At 47.3% G+C, this 20222-nt stretch overlaps 1 protein-coding gene across 1 annotated transcript; it reads right to left on the reverse strand.

Annotated features, from left to right (window-relative positions):
• Nucleotides 1-2000: 2000 nt before the first annotated feature.
• CTHRC1 (collagen triple helix repeat containing 1) lies at nucleotides 2001-9357 on the reverse strand (the record flags this gene model as incomplete). Its single annotated transcript, XM_084280332.1, has 4 exons — nucleotides 2001-2143; nucleotides 3523-3739; nucleotides 5037-5261; nucleotides 9070-9357. 4 exons carry the CDS (start codon nucleotides 9355-9357, stop codon nucleotides 2001-2003), a joined length of 873 nt encoding a protein of 290 aa, XP_084136458.1.
• Between the last annotated feature and the right edge of the window lie 10865 nt (nucleotides 9358-20222).

The raw sequence follows: 20222 nt of genomic DNA on the forward strand, positions 1-20222 counted from the left end.
CTACAGAAACCGTTGAATTATTTTGAATCTTAATTCAGCAATCCACTCATTTGTTTCTGTTGCTCCTCTTGCTACACACCACATTCTTTATTGATGGTTTACATTTTCTCCTCTGCCATCTCGTCCCCTCTGCTGATACACTTGATAAATTCATCTGGAAAGGGCATGTGGCTGTTAGGGCCAGCGCTGGGTTTCAGCATAAACGTTTCCATCTGTATTTTGCTGAAGATCAATTTTCCTGGAAGTTTACCATGCAAACTACTGCTGAGATCCCTAACAGCATTTCGTTTCTTTTGTCTTTGGAGGGTGCTGACTTGGTTTTGTGTCTTTTTCTAGTGTGCAGAATGAATTTAACGGGACACTGAATTAACTCTGCCACCCAGGGTCAAAAAAAAAAATACTGTGAAGACCAATGAATAGGTTATAAGAATAAAAGTTGAGCACTTACTACCTGGTATTAGTGTGCTCTAGGCACAGAACAGATTACTCGTGCTCCAGGGTAAATGCAGACAGGCAAAAGCCTATACACTGTTACTCTGTGTTAGCTGACATCCTGTAAATTCACACCATAGCACAGCTCATAGTAACTTGTTTGTGCTCAGATACCGTAAAACCCATTGCCCAGGCCAATGAAAACAGTATGGTTCTTTGGAGACGAAATGGCAGCTGCACAGTAAGCTGGTTTGCAGCACTATCCCTGTGAGCTCGTAGTGAGGAAAGCCTGAGCGCTCTCATAGCCTCAGGTATGTCCCTCCAGCACATGAGAGCTACCCATTTGAGAGATGCCTGTGGAAAATCTTACCACCTGCTCAGAAAAAAAACCCTGAGATTTAATCCTCAGTGGCTGAAATTCCTTATCTCAGATTTAATGTGTTTTTTCCTTTTTATTTCTGGGAAGAGCATTTATTTCTGCATGTTGTACATGCTTTCAGGGGAGGGGGGATTTCATTAATGTAACATTGATTTTTGTAATCTCAACATGACTGTTTTTCCCCTTTAGAATCTGTACATATAGTTGAGTATATCACTTGTTGCATTTGGAAGAAAATACTTAAAACACTGACACTAATGCTGTGCATGATCAGTGTTGTCACTTGTCCAGTCTGGAGGCTGCAGTCAAATATCTGTGACACCATTCTTTCACTTGTCCAGGTTTGAAAGCCAGGGCGCTTCACCCTGGCTTATTCCTATATCTTCCAAACTCTTTAATATATCTAGCTTTAAATTAACACCAAAGTGATTGTATAGATACGAAAGGCTAAATCCAAGGCAATTATTTTACTGGAGTAATGACGTTCAGTTTTATAACCGCAAAATGATTTAGTATCTGCATGTCCATAGTGGAGATCAGCAATAGATGTTCATACTGAAATCCAGTCAAGAAAGGAAAGAGAGGAGGGAAGCCTAGATGGTCTGGTTTTACTTAGTGATTCAGAATGAGGCATTTAACGCTTACCACATCGTCTAGGTCACAGTTAAGTCACCAGGAATTTGTGGAGAGACACAAGGCTTAACAGCAGAGTGTCCTGTTCTGTAGTCAGGCTCACAGGCGTAGGTGTTACATGTGCTTTCTGAAGGTTAAAGCCAATACCTGAACTTTCTATGAAGTCTTCTAAAAAAACGTGTATCATAACACCGTGTAAAATACCTTAAAACAGTTTGATGATCAATAAAATAGCCTGGATTTTTTTTTTTTTTTGTAAAAGGTCTTATTTATTCGATACAAAAAGTTACAGTTGATTCTTAAAATGGTGGTATATTTCCATACATCAAACAATTCAAAAAAGTTAATACACTTGGGTTTGATATTTGTATTCTAAAAAGATTACTATAAAAAGCCTCTGCAATGTGCAAAAAAAGGCTAGACAAACATTACAGATGCAAGAGTTTGGTGCCTTTCAGTCAAATACTCACACCCAACTCTACAGTAATAAATCCTGAAGAAAATTGTACAAAACAATAAAAAAACTAGGGAGAGATTATAAAAAAGGGCGGGCAAGTTACTTTGGCAGTTCTTCAATGATGATTCGGGAGACTGAGTTCCATCCAGTAGAAGCGTCTCCCCTTGGATAATCCGAGCAAGTCCCGACCCAGATGGCAATATCCACCAAGCCAGCATTGATGCCTTCACACAGACCTTCCACTGGGTAAAGACAAAAACCACGTTACCTCAGCAGGCACAAATCCCTTTGTATTTCACAACTGAAGGTGCACACGAGTAGCCAGGAACGTCCCTGAAAGCTCATGCTGCTCAGTTACATGTGAAAAGCGTTTTTAGAAATAAGACCTATTAGAGACGTGGCGATGGAGGTTACAGAGTCATACATGGCCTTTGTCTATGATGCTGTGATGCATGATGACTGTTGTGGCATGTGAAGCAGATCACAGTCCACAGGATGGCTAATGGGAGATACACCTGCTTCTTTACATGTCCAGATTTAACAAACTGGTAGCTGGGATGTGGCTTCAGTCCCGTCCAGTCATCTTTTTTGCAGTGACAGGGAGGGAGGACAAGGGACACAGCCTTACCTGACTCCCACAGCTAAGCCTTGCAAAGATGATTGCCGCCCTGTCATCTTCTCCTCTCCTAATCCATTACCTCTGTACAAAGTTCCACTTTTATTGCCCTGTTTTTTCCACACCTCCACTAGCACCACTAGTTGGAGATGGGGTAATATTAAGACAGGTGGGTCCTACCCCTTGAAGAGAAAAAGCCTCTCAATCACAGCCATGGACAGATTTCATACAGTCATGAAACAGAACAGGGAGAAAAACAGCCTTCTGCAAAGAGCTGGGCTGCCAGCACCACAGTGCTTCAGCTCTGTTCAACGTGGAGGCCAAAATACAGCTTAAACCGCTGATGTAATGAAGAGAGTATTCAAATACAGCCCTTTTGGTTTCAGAAATACTTCTCATTGTAAGTATCGACCACTGGAAAGGATATTGACTTGATGCACGTATTGACTTGATGCACGTCCCCTTCTCCCAGTACCACCCCCTTTGATGCTGAATGGCACCCCTAATCTGCCTTTCACTTAGTAACAGAATTACTGTTCATACGTATTTCACTTTGGAGGTACTTCTGTGCCCACCTGAAATTACAGTAGCACTTCCAGGAGGAGGAAGCCTCGCTCTATGCACAGATAATGCACAAGCATCAGCACTGTAAGCCTGGATGACAGCGTCTGCTTGGCAGTAGAGCCATTTCTCCACATGCCAATGCAGCACAGACGGGCTCTGCGTTCACAGGGCAGCCAGGATCAACAGAACTGTCCAGTTAGAAGCCTCTCCCGTTTCCAAACTGCAGGCTGTAAGCACCACAAAATGCAGAGCAATACAGCATCGCTTAATAACGAATTCTAATACTGTTACTATTGTTAATCAGTTGTGTTAACCAGCTACTCTTCCTCCTCATCTTTCAGTCTTAGACTTCCTGAGGCAGGCTGCACTCCCTGCATTTGGTGATGCAATTTCCTACTGGCTTCTACTCTATCTCTGTTCATGTGGCCTTGGCATACGTACCTGAAGAAGTCCGGTGTATGTTAATAGTGGAATTCAGCTCTGGGCTTCCTTGGTCTAAATATATTATGGCTTCAATGGGAAGTGGCCCAGCACATTCTGCTCCATTAAAAGTGAAGTACCAGCGCTGACAGCAGGCGTTCTTGCATTTCAGCCGAAGCGATCCGCTGAAGAGAACGCGGAGCGCGCTGTTCGAGCGCATCTTTGTAAATGTGCACTCCTAAGAGGAGACAAAGACGCTTTGGTAGCAACCTCTGGGTTGGAACCTAGTTCCTGTAATTGTTTTTGGAATTGTTTGGGTATTCTTTTCAGTCCGTCCCCCCCCACCGTCCCCCCCAGGGAAAAAACAAACTAGAAAACAAATAAACAAATAAAATCCAAAAAATACCCCCTGCCCCCAAAAACAAACTAAAAAAAAAAAAGTAGAGCCTGAAAAATAGCATATGATGCAAAGATGCAAATCTGAAACTGCACCTCACAGTCGACCGTGGAAAAAGGGGATTACAGAAATCTTTAGTTTTATTGAAACACTGCCTGCTGCTGAGTTGGTAACCTAGTTACTGTAGAGGGTTTATGTAAAGAGGTATGAGCTGTCTGAAAGCTGCGCTCGAGGCCTTGCATGAGAGGACAGTACAGGTTCTGCCTCTGTTACCAGAAACTCTGGATTAAACTGCTCACAAGATTCATCTGCAGGAAAAAAAAATAGGCTTAAGCTCTAAGAAAAGCTCCACTACCAAGTAAGTAGAAAACGTTTTCAGGTTTTTAAGAGGTTATTACTCTGCCTTCAAAATGCTGGATTTGGGGAGAGGGGGATTGGGGAGGGGGGTGAGGGCTAGGGACAGTTCTGCAAGTACAAGGCAGTGAGAAATATCTACTCAAAAAACCTTGATTCTCACTCTAGTCACAGTTAAATTAATCCAATGGATCTGGGCATTGCTTTGTAGCTGGGATTGAGCCGGGACTTCCCCTTTTCTCGGCTTGCACCATTGTGTCTGAACGTCTGACTCTTGGGGCTACAGAGGAGGACAGACAGGCTGTTTGGGTTAGTCTGGGTAACACTAGTTAACCCCACTCCTAACAGTGGATCCTCTGGGCTGGAGCATCCTGCAGCTGTCTTTCAGGGAACAACCATTTTGCAGTGGGAATTCTAGAGAGGAACAATTAACAGATTAAGGACACACATCTGTCCTGTTCCTTACAAGTGAAAGGGTAAGAACCTTGCCAAAATTTGGGCAAGCTGGAGATACTTTATCTGAAGTGTGTGGCTTCTAGCCTTGTGGTTCTGGATCTCTCAGTGTCCTCTTACACCAGCCACATCATTCCTTTCAAACGCTATTATGGGCACGTAGCTGGAAAACACACCTGAGACACATCTGAACCTTTGAAAGGTTCACACTGACATGTAGAAAAAGGCTCCAAAAGAAAATCTGTATGACTGGTGCCCCCCAGCTCGCAGAGGCAGGTCTGGAACCTGCCATGGTTGGTGATGTGCAGCATCCCGGGCAAAGCTAACTTACTGCAATCTTCCCAAGATCGATGCCGTAATTCAGTGCGCTCCACGAACACTGCTTGAAGTTGGGTGTCCAGGACTCCTCGATGCTCTCCCGCATGCACTCGCCCTTCTCCCCCTTCATCCCGTCCCGTCCCGGGATTCCAGGTGTCCCGGGGATCCCGTTGGCTCCCGGGTTTCCATCCCGCCCAGGAACGCCGCTGGGGCCTTGCAAGCACACGCCGCCGTTGTACTGAAACACAGAACAGGTCTCTGCTTCCCTCTGTTAACTCCAAGGCTAACCGAGCTCAACACAAACAAACATCAACAGAACACAAAACCTCCTCCTGTGGCACAAGCTAATGGGTTATTTCTGGTGCACCAAGAGAACGGTTCCAGTAGAGGAAAAAACCAGGAAAAATAAAATAGAATTTGCTGTAAATTAAGATGCCAATTATTTTTATGAAAAGATGCATAAATCTTAGAATTAAAAATTGTCCTTCCCAAGGATTAGAACTTGACAGAAAAACATCAGGAGATCCAAAACATTCCAAAGCAGAAAGAAAAAGAAGAGTTATATGCTAATGGCTGCTCTCTCCTAACCCAACATTGCCTGGCTATGTTGGCTCACAAGCTTTCATCAGCATTCATCCCCTTTTTCTTTAAAGTAGAGAAATTGTGGTATTTCATAGAGAGCAAAGGTTAACACCAGTTGTCTTGTGCCACCATTCCTGTGGGTCAGAATCAGGTCGCAATAGTCATGCCACATGAGTCAGACTCCGGAGCACCCAGAGCGTGTGGGTGCTGACGTGGACATGGGAAGCTGAACCCCGCAGTCTCTGGATCCCCATCTGTAGTGGTGGGATGGCACACGTGGGGGGGCAGCACAGTAACATCCTCTGTAACATCACAGTACTAAACAAGGTCACGTGTTGCCCTTCCAAACCACATTTTCACACACATACACACACACACACACACACACACACACACCCTCCATATCTTAGGACATTTGGTTTTGCTGCCCTTGGAGAGCAGGTTTGTGCAGCCCAGAGATCATCCTACCAGCGGCACAAGTGCTGGATGCTGGGGTGGGGGGGGAGGAGAGCACATGTGTGTGGAACTGGCACAGAAACACTCAGCAGGGGCTGGAAATCACAGGTCTTTTTTTTTTTTTAAATGCTTCTTCCCATCTGGTGACTGACTGGTTCCTACAGTCTTCATCTCAAATCACAGAGCCACAGAAGAGTTGGGGTTGGAAGGAAATCTGGAGATCACCTAGTCCAACCCCCCTGCCAAAGCAGGATCACCCAGAGCAGGCTGCACGGGACAGCACCCAGGCAGGTTTTTAGCATCTCTATATAAGGAGATTCCACAACCTCTGTGGGCAGCCTGTCCCAGTGCTCTGTCACCTTCAAAGTGAGTAAGTTTTTCCTCATGTTGAGATGGAACTTCCTCTGCCCATTGCCCCTTGTCCTGTCACTGGGCACTACAGAGCAGGGTATGGCCCCATCCTCTTGGCAGCTGCCCTTTAGATATTTGTAGGCATTGATCAGACCCCCTCTCAGTCTTCTCCAGGCTAAACAGCCCCAGCTCTCTCAGGCTGTCCTCACACAAGAGATGCTCTAGTCCCCTCATCATGTTCATAGCCCTCCATTGGACTATCTCCAGTAGTTCCCTGTCTTTCCTGAACTAAGGAGCCCAGAACTGTACACAGTATTCCAGCTGTGGCCTCAGTAGGGTGGAGCAGAGGGGGAGGAGAACCATCTGTGACCTGCTGGCCATGGTCTCATTAATGCACCTTGGGATACCATTGGCCTTCTTGGCCATGAGGGCACACTTCTGGCTCATGGACAACTTCTTGTCCACCAGACAGAGCTGCTTCCTGGAAGATCAATCCTTAACCTGTGCTGGTGCCTGGGGTTATTCCTCCCCAGGTACAGGACCCTGCACTTGCCATTGTTGAACCTCATTAGGTTCCTCTCCAACTAACTCTCCATCCTGTCTGTGTCTCACTGAATGGCAGCACATCTCTCTGGTGTATCAGTCACTCCTCCCCGTTCAGTATCATCCGCAAACTTGCTGAGGGTACAGTCTGTCCTCTTGTCCAGGTCATTGATGAGTATATGGAACAAGACTGGACCCAGTACTGAGCCCTGGGGCATGCCACTGGCTATAGGCCTCCTACTAGACTCTGCACCATGTATCACAACCCTTTGAGCCCTGCCATTCAGCCAGTTCTCAACCCACATTCCTGTCCACTCATCCAACCCACTCCCCTATGAGGATGCTATGCAAGACAGTGTCAAAAGCCTTGCTGAAGTCAAGGTAGACAACAACCTCTGCTGTCCCCTCAGCTACCCAGCCTGACATGCCACCACAGAAGGCTATGAGACTGATCAGGCATGACTTCCCCACAGTGAATCCATGTTGACCACTCCTGATAACCTTCTTTACCTCCACATGCTTAGAGATGACCTGCAGAATGAGCTATTCCATCACCCTTCCAGGGATGGAGGTGAGGTGGACCAGCTGGTAGTTTCCTGTTTCCTCCTTCTTGCCCTTTTTGAAGGCCAGAGTGACATTGGCTTTCCTCCAGTCTTCTGGCATATCTTCTTTCCAGAAAGAGCAGCTTAAGATGTTGCACAGCCAAAAACCTCAATGTAGGCAAAAGAATTACCTGGGCTTTGGGCTCCACTCCAACTGAATTCATCTATGCTTGCCAAATCCATGCTTCCTTAAGCTGGAAATGCATAAAACATCTTTTATAACGACAGTGTCCAAAGAAGGCAGGATCCCACCTCGGGCAAGCCTTCCTTCTGCCCTGGAAGCCCTTTAGCTGAAGCAGTCTGTGCAGCCAGGCTGTGGCTGACTCTGGTGCCATCTATCCTACTTCCCTGGGCTGTGCTGCCGGCCCTGTCGCACCCGAAAGCGCGAAGCAAGTGAAATGCCCTGTACGAAGGACCCTAGAACACGGGTCCCACAGAAACCATAAGCTCTTCCATGTGTGCAGGCTCCTTGCTCTCGATGCATTCCCAATTTCCACAGGAGAAGTGAAGGACTGATGAGGTGGCATGAAAGGGAAGGCGCTTTGCCACCCACGGCGCTCCCAGCGCATCACTTTCGGGGCTCTCTGGAGATGATGGAAGAAGTGGTCGTGCTGCTGATTTTCTATAGGAGGTGAACGGCAGCCCAGCGGCTCACATAAAGAGCTTCACATCTGCTTTCCACATTCCAGGGACTGGAAAAATCTCTCTGCCTTCTTCTATCCCCGAGATGGGATAGTCCCAGCGCATTCGGGTTTCTGGTTGCAGTGGAACTGCAGGCAGAGGTATGGAGCCCCCGGTGCCACAGGGGCTCACGCAGCCGTGTGACCCCGAGGAAAAGGGGGTTCAGTGGGCACGCAGGCACACAGCGATCACCGTTCCCGCTGGCTGCTAAAGAGCGGCCCTTTCACTCCTCTTTCTGCCGTTTATTGTGTATTCACCAGCCCTTTAGGAACTAAACCGCATTTGCTGCTCACGTCGCACGGGCTGTAAGACTTCAGCGCCCGGCTCACAGAGCCGCCTTTATTCCCGCCGCGATGCCCCCCCCCCCTCCACCCCCCGCCGCCCCCCGCCCCGCCGACGTGCCGGGGAGCGGGGGCTCTGCCGGCCGCAACCGCAAGCGCCGGGCTCTGACAGCGGGTAGAAAACACGCACCCACCCGCCGGGATCCAGCGGTTTCCATCCGAGCCAGCCCAACGCTTCCTCAGCGTTCCGCGGCTTAAACAAAAACCCCACCGAGGGAGACCCCCCGGCGCGGGGGAAGGCGGCTCCGGGCCCGGCGGTGCCCGGTTCGGTGCAGCAGTGAGGGGGTTTCGCAAATCGGACCGGTGTTTTTTTTTTCCGTGTTCCCTTCCCCCCCCCCCCAAATCTTTGCAACCACAAAGCAGCCGGGCGGCTCCTCCGGCCGCCCCGCCCGGTGCCCCGCCGCCTCTCCCCCCGCCAAGCGCCCACCCGCCCCGCTCCCGTCCCCGCAGCTCCCCGCCGCCCCCGGCCCCGGTGTCCCGCCGCTCTCACCATGTCCACCACCTCCCGCTGGCGAAGCGCTTTCTGCTTCCCCTTGGGGCTGTCGGAGCCGCCGGGCGGCGGGGCCGCCGCCAGCAGCAGCGCCAGCAGCAGCACCGGGGCGGCGGCGGCCGGGGCGCGGCGCATGGTGCGGGCCGGGGGCGCGGGGATGCGCCGGGGCCGGGGGAGGCAGCGGCGCAGGAACCCGTCTCCGCCGCTCGGGGCGGCAGCGCCGGGATAAATGAGCCTTTCAGAGCGCGGAGCCCGAGCTCCCTCCCCGGGGAGGCCGGGAATTTCCATCCTGTAACCGAGCGGGAACGTCCAGGCAGAGCCACCCCCCCTCAGCCATTGGCAACGGGGACCAGGGGGCTCCCGCCCCCTCGGAGTTTTCCCCGGGTGATGCCGGCACCCGCGGCCGCACCGAGCCGCGCCGAGCGGCGGGCCTGCGGGGTAGCGGGCACGCAGGGACGCCCGCCCGTCCCTCTGGGAGCACCAGGTATCCCGAGTCCTCCGAGGCGGGAGATCTGCCCCGCAGGCGGTGACACCCTCCTGATGAAAGAAAGGGCTGTTCTGCCAAAGCGGCCACAGCGGGAGGTGGGAAACGGTGACAAAACAGCAGCGGGGCAGAAATCACTGGTCTCGTTTTAACAGAGGGACAAGGCAAGGACACAACATCCCGCTGAGCACCAGCGGAGTTTGGACTTGTGCGGAGTAACTTGGTACTACCCTGGCTGCACAGGGTCGGTATGATAAACAAGAAGAGCGCTCAGCATCCCAGCGTAAACCATCTCGTCTCGCTTTCATTCAAAATAGCACTTCTCTTTTTCAACACACCAGGAATGAAAGTGCTGTGAAATAAAGAACACTGTGTGTCCTGAACATTAAAAATAGAAATGGCACGTACTTGCAAGATAACCTCTGTAGGCTGCTGTCTTCGTGGCGTTGTAGAGGCAGAGTTTCCAGAAGGGGGAGATAAGCTTCAATGCAATTTTTTGCTGAAGTACTTAACAACCCCCCACATTCCTGCCGTAGGATGCGCGTTACAGGATGCTGAGCCTTTCACACTAGACCGCGTGGGAGGGTTTTTTTACACTAAACCTCTTGATGCTGCTCTGAGTGTAGTTACCTCTGCACTTGAAGCTCCTTCTGCCTTTCTGCCTTTTCCATGTCCGTCCTGGCTGAACAATAGCGATGGAGTGAGATTTGCACCACAGGTCACACCGCTGTCATCAACCCTGTCACACACTGTCCCGAGAACTGGGCCTGACGTCAGCCGTGTTGCTGAGGTGTAGGCTCCTGCCTTGTGAAGACGTGCAGCAATACACCCTACTGACTTCATAAAACAGCTAGAACATCATAATAATGGTTCCCTAACCCCTAGGGAAAATGTGTGGAGTGATGTAAATCCCTAATTACAACAGTTGCTCCCATGGCAGCCTCAGTGAATATCCACAAACACAGTTGTGCTGCCAGGAAACCCTCCTGCCTCTGGTCCGGGTGGAGGTGGCAGCGTTCGACTTCTCTGTAAGGTGCATGTCCACACAAGCATTGTTACCAAGTGGCTGGAGAACCCCAGCATCAATACAGGCTGCTGCTAAAGCACATCCCTTCCCAGGCTGCCAAACTTGGGTGTTACAGGATTAATTTCTGCAGGAGCTGTGCAGTCGCTGAGGCACACAGCACAGCAGCCCCATGCACCTTCCTGATACGCAGTAGCTTAGATAACAAAGCTGGTGCATACATCCATACCCAATTCTCCACCTGGGGTTGCTCACTGCTAGGTCTGGGTCTGGGCCAGAGGCTTTGACATCCCGAATCGCTGGCTTTGCCCGGGGAAGTGAACTGAGGAACGCTGTAAAAGATCTTGGCAAAGAGCAGTGGAGCGTCTGCCTGGAGCAGTAGGTGCACTGTGCAGTTCCCAGTGCTCATTTCACTTGTACATTGCCATCTGGAAAATGGAAATATCCACATCCTCCTTGGCCTGCTTCAGTCCAAGCAAGCCCCTGCCACCTGCTAGGCTTATGTTCTGTGGGCTTTTGGCGTGTTCAGACCCCTCTGAGGGCAGTAACCATTGCTGAATGCTGGTGAGATACTCGAATTGAATCAGAACTACTGATCTACTCTGCCTCAAGCACTTCCAGCACAAAAAGGGCTGTTGTAATCAAGTACCTAACTGTCTTCAGACCAGGATCCATAAGATGGCCCTGCCTGTGGCAGGGGGGTTGGAGCTCTATGGTCCTTGGGGTCCTTTCCAACCGATGCCATTCTATGATTCTATGAATATGTCAGCTAGTGATTCACAGATTCACTGATTCACAGAATTGTAGAGGTTGGAAGGCACCTCTGGAGATCATCAAGTCCAACCTCCCCGCCACCAAAGCAGGTTCCTTAGGACAGATTGCACAGGTCCAGATGGGTCTTGAGTATCTCCAGAAAAGAAGACTCCACAACCCCCCGAGCAGCCTGTCCCAGGGCTCTGTCACACTCACCGTGAAAAAAATTCTTCTGCACATTTGTGTGGAACTTCCTGTGCTCCAACTTGAGGCCGTTGCCCCTTGTCCTGTCCCCACAGACCACTGAAAAGAGGCTGGCTACTCCCCCTTGTGTCCCACACTTCAGATATTTATAAACATCAATCAGATCCCTTCAGTCTTCTTTTCTCAAGGCTGAACAGCCCCAGTTCATTCAGCCTTTCCTCATAGGGAAGGTGCTCCAGGCCCCTAATCATCTTTGTGCCCCTCCACTGGACTCTTTCCAGGGATTCCCTGTCTTTTTTGTACCTTCATCCTACCTATACTGCCATATGACACAGAATTTATCTTCCATATGTGGTTTAAACACATATCAGTGAAGATGACTGAGGTACATACATCCCCCATTTAACATCATTACAACCTTGCACATGATCAGTCTGCTGCTGCGTAACCCAGACGGGCTCATGTGATGTCACCGTGGCGCCATCAGAGCACTGTACGTAGCAGATGCTCACACCACCAGGCTGGTGCCATGAGTGCAGTCCCTCCACTGCGACTCAAGCTGTTTCTGTGCCTTCACATAGTCTCTCAGCATCCCAAACACCAGCCACACGAGCTTGGAGAGGGCAGTGTGCTCATAAGCACAGGAACTTTTGTTTACCTCAGCTAGAAAATGTTTGAATTCAGGGCTCTGCCCACTGGGCCTCTGGGTCTCCCCGCCTTTCTTGTGCAAACTTTTCCAGTTTATGCATACTATTTATTGTGGCATCCGTTTGAATTCAACTAGCAAATCATTGCTGTTCATTCTTTGGTCTTTACAGAGTGAAACAACTGCAGTAGGAAAGAGATTGGCAGCATTTCATCATGGAAACCCATTAGCCACGGTGAATGCAGAGCCTGGGAATGAAAGACTGGGTCCATAGTCTAAATCTGGTAAAAGAAACTACCAGATCCGGTAGGAGAGTCTCCTAAGACAGTGAGGAGAAGCTTAAACCACTTAGAAAAGGATTCTCTTCAGACAGGAGCCATATTGCTTGTGGCTTTTCACAACCAGGAACACCAGGCTTAGGTGTCTGAAGATTATAGAAGGTACAAGGCTGAGATTCCTGAGCCAAAAGAGGCCCAGTAAGGTATGTGCCAAGACCTGGACCTTTCACCCACTTTTAACCCTTACTGCTTTATACATTTCCCTGTTCTGGGGATGACTGGGGATTTTGACTTTGGTTGGCAGTCCTTTGAGTGGCAGAAGAACTTTTTCACAGTGAGGGTGACAGAGCCCTGGAACAGGCAGCCCAGGGGGGTTGTGGAGTCTCCTTCTCTGGAGATATTCAAGACCCATCTGGACACCTACCTGTGAGACCTGTCCTAGGGAACCTGCTCTGACAGGGAGGGTTGGACTCGATCTCTAGAGGTCCCTTCCAACCCCTAGAGTTCTGTAATTCTGTGCTTCCTGCCTATCTGCATTTCTCTGGGGAATGCCAGCATATCCTGGGCAAGCAGCAGAGAGCTCAGGCTCCGCAGTGCTGTGCTCAGCTCTGCAACACTCAGGATCATTCTACTCTTGGTGCTTTTAGTTGCAGAGTTCATCATTTAGCTCAGGATCACTTCATGGCTGGTGTTTTACAGCTCACTGTAAGTTGGTGTCAAAGGCTGAGATCAGAGAAGACCGCTGAATTTCTCAGATGGCTCTGCAGCCTGCCAGTCAGACCAGGGGAACAAAGAGCCATCTGTGCTGCTGTAGAAGGAAACCAAAGCAAGAGCTCTCAGGGAAATTTATTACAGGTTTAAGAAATAGATTTCATTTTCTTCCACCAAAAAGAAAACAAAAAATTAAAGAAAACAACTTTGGAACTGCATAAAAATCAGTGGGATTGGGGCCTTGATCCCTTCTAACACCTTCTAATTTAAATGTGTTGTCCATATAGCATGCTTAATATGGTAAAATAATCCAAAACTTCCCTCCCTCTATTCTGTTGCTTTAATAGCACAGATACACCTCTCTAACAAATCTGCCAGGAGCTTCTACATGCACTTGTGAAGTGTGGCACCGCAGCAGTGCTCTGCAGGTAATGTGTCTTAACCCCTGAACCTTAAAAACTAGCTTGGGGCAGACTTTTAGTGGATTATAACCCTCACTGATGTCCTCTCCCCACTTTTGAGGGCAGGTTGAAAGTGTCTTTCACATCAGTATATTACTTTTGGAGAGTCTGTGCCTCCAGGTGACAGCCGAGTCGCGGGTCACTGAGCCAGCCAGGAAAAAAACAAACCCAACTGATCATGTGGATGACAAAGGGCAGGCAGAGGCTAGAGCACAATACTGGAGTTTGGCAGAGGCCAGAGGGGTGTAAGTGTCAGGAAAGCGCATGCCAACCCTTCAGAGGAGGCTTGTCTGTGGAAGAAGATGCCCGTGTCCATATACAGGACAGCAATTTTGTGAGTGCGAGAGAAAAATCACAGAATTGTAGAGGTTGGAAAGGACCTCTAGATATCATGGAGCCCAACCCCCAAGTCCTGCAGTTAAGAGTGAATTCTTTACTTCTGAGTAAGCACGTGGCAGCTCTTCCCGTTACTGGAGGAAACATGTTTTTCCACAATAGAAAACATTTGAGAGAGGAATAATACTTTTTATTATTCAGATTAATTAAGTTTTCTATTAGGATCAATCTTTAACATTGTTACCAACAAGTCAAGAGCAGGACATAGATCAGATACCAAGGAGCTGATCTTGTGGAAACATCTCCTTTCGTTGCCTGCAGGGGCTTCCAGGCAGTTCTTTTCCTGTCCAAGTCATCAGCTGGTTTATAGTTGCATTTCCCTGTAGATGTGGCTTTAATAACAATAATTGAAGCACTGACTGCCTTAAACTAAACACCACTCACAAACTGTCAGGCAGAGTTAGATAAACATTAATTTCTCCCAAACTATTTGAGAGAACTGTCTGCTTCAGTGATAAAGGGTGTCCGGACGTATCTCCAGACATATCCATGCTGTAAGTGTTATGAGGAAATGCTCATACTGAGACCTGTTTTCACTGGCTGAAAATGTCTGAGACCAAAGGAGCCTGGTCTGTGCCTCCACAAGACTGTCTCCCAAGCCAGCCCAATCCCAGCTGCAGTTGTGGAAACATCTGGGTTGGAAGGGCTGGCTGGAGCTCATGGGGTTGAAGCAGGTCCAGTTAGATCAGGTTGCTCAAGGGCTCATGGTAGTATGGGAGAATGGATTCAGTCCAGCTTTAAGTTAAATTCCTGAAGAAACCAGTGATTATAGTCAGCAGAACAAATATACAGACAGTTCTCCAGTGAATGAACGTTGGTGAGGAAAGAGCTGAGGCTCAGGAGAAACATTTGCTCATTAGAGTGGTTGTGAATTAGTCAATGGTAGAAAAATTACTTGGCTGCCTCATGAATCCTCAACAGGCCTTTTGCAGAACTGAAAAGGATTCCTTGAATCCTGTGTTAGCAACTAGTTCTTAGGATGTGAAATACAGTGCTGCATTCAGACAGGAAAAGTTCAATGAAGGGAATAACCTTGGGTTTTCTACAGCATTCACCTAGTGCACAGCCATAGATTTGTCATTCCAGTTTTGGAAATGGCACTTGGGAGTCAGTGATAATCCTTAAATTACAGGAAGGCACTTGAACTTTGAGATGTTATTTGTGGGGCTGTTCAGCAAGCCCTTTGAAAAGGTGTTCCTTGGGATAAGCAAGGCAGCAATGAGGGGTAGGCTACAGGCTGAGAATGGGCTGCATAGCAGCTGGGGGTGGCCCCCTGAAACCAGACGCCCACAGCCACCGTAGCTGGCACACACATAGCTGCTGGGCAGCACCTTCCTTGCCTGTTCACTGATGACCTGCTGTCCCCAAAAGGGCGATGGATTCACAGGGGCTGCTGGGTCAGGCACAGTGAGAGAGTTTGACCCCAAGCAGTGCAGAGGATATCAAGTCCCAAGGACAATTCATCAGGTACACCCTTGCATTAATGTTACTGCCTGTGCTAAAATAGAAATCTACTTTGACTTGCATCAAAAACTGACTGGCACAATGGTACTAGAAAGGATCAAGCACAGCACCGAGTCCCTGGCTCATGTGGAGGTGAAACCATGTTTGGCCAGAACAGCAACAGACCTATCAGGTTCTTGTGAAGAAAAATGTCAAGTCCTTCTTTGAGTTACGTTTTTTACAGTAGGTGCCCATCTTACTATGCTTTCATGAGGCTCTTTCTGGAAAGAGAGCAAGCCCCAGAGAGGACCGTGTCTGGTGGGCAACATCAGTGGCTCAAACCCAGTGCCAAGAAACCTGTTCAACTGCTCCAGCATCCTCAAAAACTCTCTCTTTATCTGGGCCATTCTAGACTCGCATGCAACCTCAGATAGTAGGTGTGATGCTTCTAGAGCTGGGTTTGGAGACAATGCAGCTCCCCAGATAGCTTAAGTGATGAACTAATGAAATAACTCGCTAATAATTTTCTCAAGGACTTTGAGTGATTTATTTTTGTCCCCATGTCGTTTCTTATTATCCAGTGCTTGTGTGGTCAATCAGAGCATCAGGAAAGTAAACTGAGATACACTTAGCTTCATAAAAATACAGACACTTGGCTTGTCCTTCATACACGACAAACATGGAACATAAGTTTTCCTGTTAGGATCCCTTTGGTGACCATGTCTAATGATCCCACCATCACCTCTGCAACTTAAAAACTATTTCATGGAAGGAAAATTTCTTCTAGCAGTTTCTCTTTACCCTTTATGCTGAGACTGAGTCTTAAAATATGAGTGTATTCCCCTCTACTTCACCACCTGATGTTCTCTCATGACTATACCTCCCTGCATGCTCCCTAGGCTGGAGATCAGTGTCCCCTCAGTCCACCTCACCCAGTGCCGAGTGCCCATTTAGCACTTCCACAAAGCCTGCTTTCTACCCCACAGCTCTTCTTGCAGAAACTCTTCTCCTCTCCAGCTGCAGCTTGTGCTGTGATACCAGCTGTGAGCCACTTCCCCAAGGCAGATCTTTGTTTAAAGGTAACTTGGGTCTGTCATCATTCTCACTAGTAAGACCTCAGATAAAGCAGACTTTTATTTCAGATTTAGTTTCAGTGAACAAAGTTGAAACACAGGGGATAAGCGTTAACAAAGAGCTCAGACACAAATGTCCTGGCATGTTTTTAATCTTTTAATTACACTTTGCCTCTCAAGTGCTTTTTAATAGGACTTAGAATCTGGTTAATGCACAGAAGCGGATTTCACAGATGTGATGTCAGAATGATACTCCGAGTTCTGCTTGGAGATACACAGCAAGCAGCTGTGTGGAATAGGCTGCCAGACTTCTTCAATTACAGTTAAACTCTAGTCCATTAAAGAAAAGAGGCAAAAATACAGTGGAGTAAGTGCAGAGAAGGTAACGCACAGGAAACAACATTTATTCTTGTGAGACACCCTAAACCACCGTTGGTGCAGCCCATCTAAATCACTGCGAATGCCAGTGGTTAGTACTGGCAGAGAGCGGTTAATGCAGCCAACGCAGCAAACAGAGAGCAGTCAGAGACCTTCAAAGACGGATTCAACAAGTGGCCAGTGTCAAGGGAAGGATGTTGTGTTTCTCCTTTGATGTGCAGGATCTGAAATTGCACATTGAGACTGGGTGGTCAGACTTCAAAGGGAAGCATGACTCTCCCTCCTGCTCAGCTACCGCATCTTTCCCGTGCTTTGCAGAATGCCAAGTTCGTTTATTATAAACAAAGCCAACCTTTTTGAGGTTAAATGTTTTTATTTTGCTTCTGACATTAAACTGGACCTGACCATCTTGAAACCAAGTACATTCTGTATGTTGCAGAGACCTACAAGTCTTTGTGGAACAATTGTCAAAGGAAACACTATGATGCTTCAGCCCGTTAGTGCCCCATCCCTGAATTATTGCTGTCAGTTTAAAACAGCAAAGGGATTTAAAGATGTTTTAAATATTGCAGATACTTTTCTCATTATCTGCTAATAGCACCTTTTAAACATTAGAAATATAAACACCTTTTTTTCCCTTCATATCCTGGGTTAGTTTTGGAACTATTTTTTTCCAGACCTACACATGCCTTTATTTTACCCTTGAGGTAAACTGTATCTCAATTTTCACACACACACACAAAAAGGCAAAGTAAGGCAGTAAAATAGAACATACTCAAAACATACCACAAAACTACTGTACTGGCAAGCTCAGGTGCTGTTTATATCACAAATCAAATATTTCTATGTTAAATTCACCTTGTCCTTAGAAAGATTTTCTATGCAACATCAAAACTCAGTGTAATTCAGCCTAATGCATATTTAAAAGTGATTTATGACAGGGATCCATTAAAAAACAGAAGGGCCATTTGGCACCTTTATTTTAAGGCTTGGAGAAGTTGCCAGCATCCTTTACTCTAGCTTTCCACAAAGGCAGAAAACAAGGCTAAAAGAGCTGTATCAATCTTTTTAAATAGCTGGATTTCTAGTGCACCTCTCAGAAGATAGCCAGTCTCAACTAATTGACTTCAGCTGAATAAGACACACAGTAATAACTTGTTCTTAAAGAGTTTAAGAAAAGCCCTTTTAATAGGAAGCGTGTGTTTTCAGTTTTAACTTTGGCCAGGTAACAGATGAATACAAATGACCCTAATGCCTTTCGTTAGAGAAACCACCAGGTTCTTTACTGCAAGGCAGCCTTCTGTACATCCCTGAGCAGCTTCTATCCCACCCTGCACCCCCATCATGTTTGCAGGCACTTCAGTAGCTGTTCCACTTGCCAGTTACTGCCCAGGTATTTCCAGGTCAAAGCCTGCAGGGATCACAATCTCTTTGGCCATAAAGGTCACTTTGGGAGCTCACAGGCTGCACGTCACTTCTGGTACAGTAGCACTGGAACACACAAGTGCTGCAATCTCCTCCTACAACTGCTGCACTTCACAGCCAACAGATGCTCTGATTACTGCTTAGTTAAGATTTCACAGTTCTTCAAAAATTTATCTATTTTAAGCTCACATACTGCTCTAACTTCAAAATTACTTTGTATTCATGGGGTTTTTTTGGGGAGTTATCACAAAAGCATGACTTATAGTAACTACAAAAAAAAGGGAGTAATATTAAATAAATTTAACGCGCCTCGATATTTTCAGAACATTGAGCAAGACCATAGCATGGAAATTCAAGTCCACTGTCATCTAAAGGAGGTCTTTAACCAGAGGTCACAGAACGCTCTAACTGCTAGGAGGAAAGAACTAGTTCAGGTTCTCTCTCCATGTTCACGTGAGCAACTCCCACCATTGCTCTGTTTCAGTTTCTCACTTACACAGGAGGGGTAAAAACACTGCAAAATACTTAGGACCTCACACAGCTCTATGAGAAAGATACACTGAGGTGTCTTAGGTGCAGAAATACCACAGCAATACAGCAGCAAACATGCTACGTTTAGTTAATAAGAAATATCAACTCAGAAGCTCTTCCTATACAACAATGTATTTTATTATTACTTACAAAGACAGTAATAACAAAACTACTGAACATGTGTGTAAAGTTACCCATTTACAGGCACGACTACAAGAATGAAGGGTACACTTAGTGTGCGTTTTCACTGGAGACTTTCCAGATCTTCCTCACTGTCCTGCTCAGCAGTAAGAATTCTATGTGTTTTAAGTGGGGAAATTATAAAAGAAATAGCGTGTCCTATTTAAGGCAATAAATTACAAATGCTAAAAGGCCAATGCCATAATATAAGGGTAAATACATTCAACTTTCAATGCATGTTGGATAAAACAAATAACTTTGGTTTATCAGAACCGTAGCTCTTGTTGATTCAGCATTTACGTGACCTTTTACCATGCAATTTTGCTCAATTGTTTAAAGCATCAATGTGAACCCTGCCCAAGCTGGAGCACAATAATTTCTCTGCACCAAATCAAAATACTGAGAAATGTTCCTATTAGTAGTCAGATGCAAGATGCTGAACCGTCTTACGAGACATGCTGACGTTTAGGGTTAGAAAACAGCAAAATCCTGGCTCCAAATTATCTCAGGTAATGTATCATGCTGACTTCACTGGAGCCAGGATTTCTTCAGAGCCAAACAATAACGTTGTTATCCACGTCAGTAAGAGACAGGAGAGCTGCCCCATCACAAGAAAGGCTACGTGTATGAAGACCTTTTAGATTTAAAGAAAATATATTGCTGTAGTATGTAGAAAAATTAAGCTCTGTATAAAAAGTATCTTGTTTTCAGTAAATATATTGTTAAACAAGCCTGTGCATTAATAAGTCAACAGTTTTATTTTCTGCAAGATATTTCTCTAGAGAATTTTAAAAAAAAATTAAGTTACTTGCATAGAAAGAACGTGAAACACACACTCCCACTGCAGCTCAGTACAAAACCCCAGAGCGTGTGCTTCAGCTCCTGTCCCCCGTGCCACCGGGGTTCCACAGTGTTTTCTTTGGCACGCTGCACCGGAACACAGCAGCCGAGGGGCTCCCAGAAGGACTGTTGCTGGGGCTGTGCTGCACCTAACACACTGCCCTGTCACAGGCTGCACGGGCGCCTGTCTGACCAGCCCTGCCCCGCGTGCGGTGCGGGTTACGCACAGAGGCACAGTCTGCTTCACTCCCAACCAGGGAACACTGTCTGAGGCACGCCAACCTTACCCAGCCTGTACAAGACACACAAACAGTAGTGCTACATAC

The sequence above is a fragment of the Gallinula chloropus genome (genome assembly GCF_964237585.1).
Source record: "Gallinula chloropus genome assembly, chromosome: 2".
Lineage (NCBI taxonomy): Eukaryota > Metazoa > Chordata > Aves > Gruiformes > Rallidae > Gallinula > Gallinula chloropus.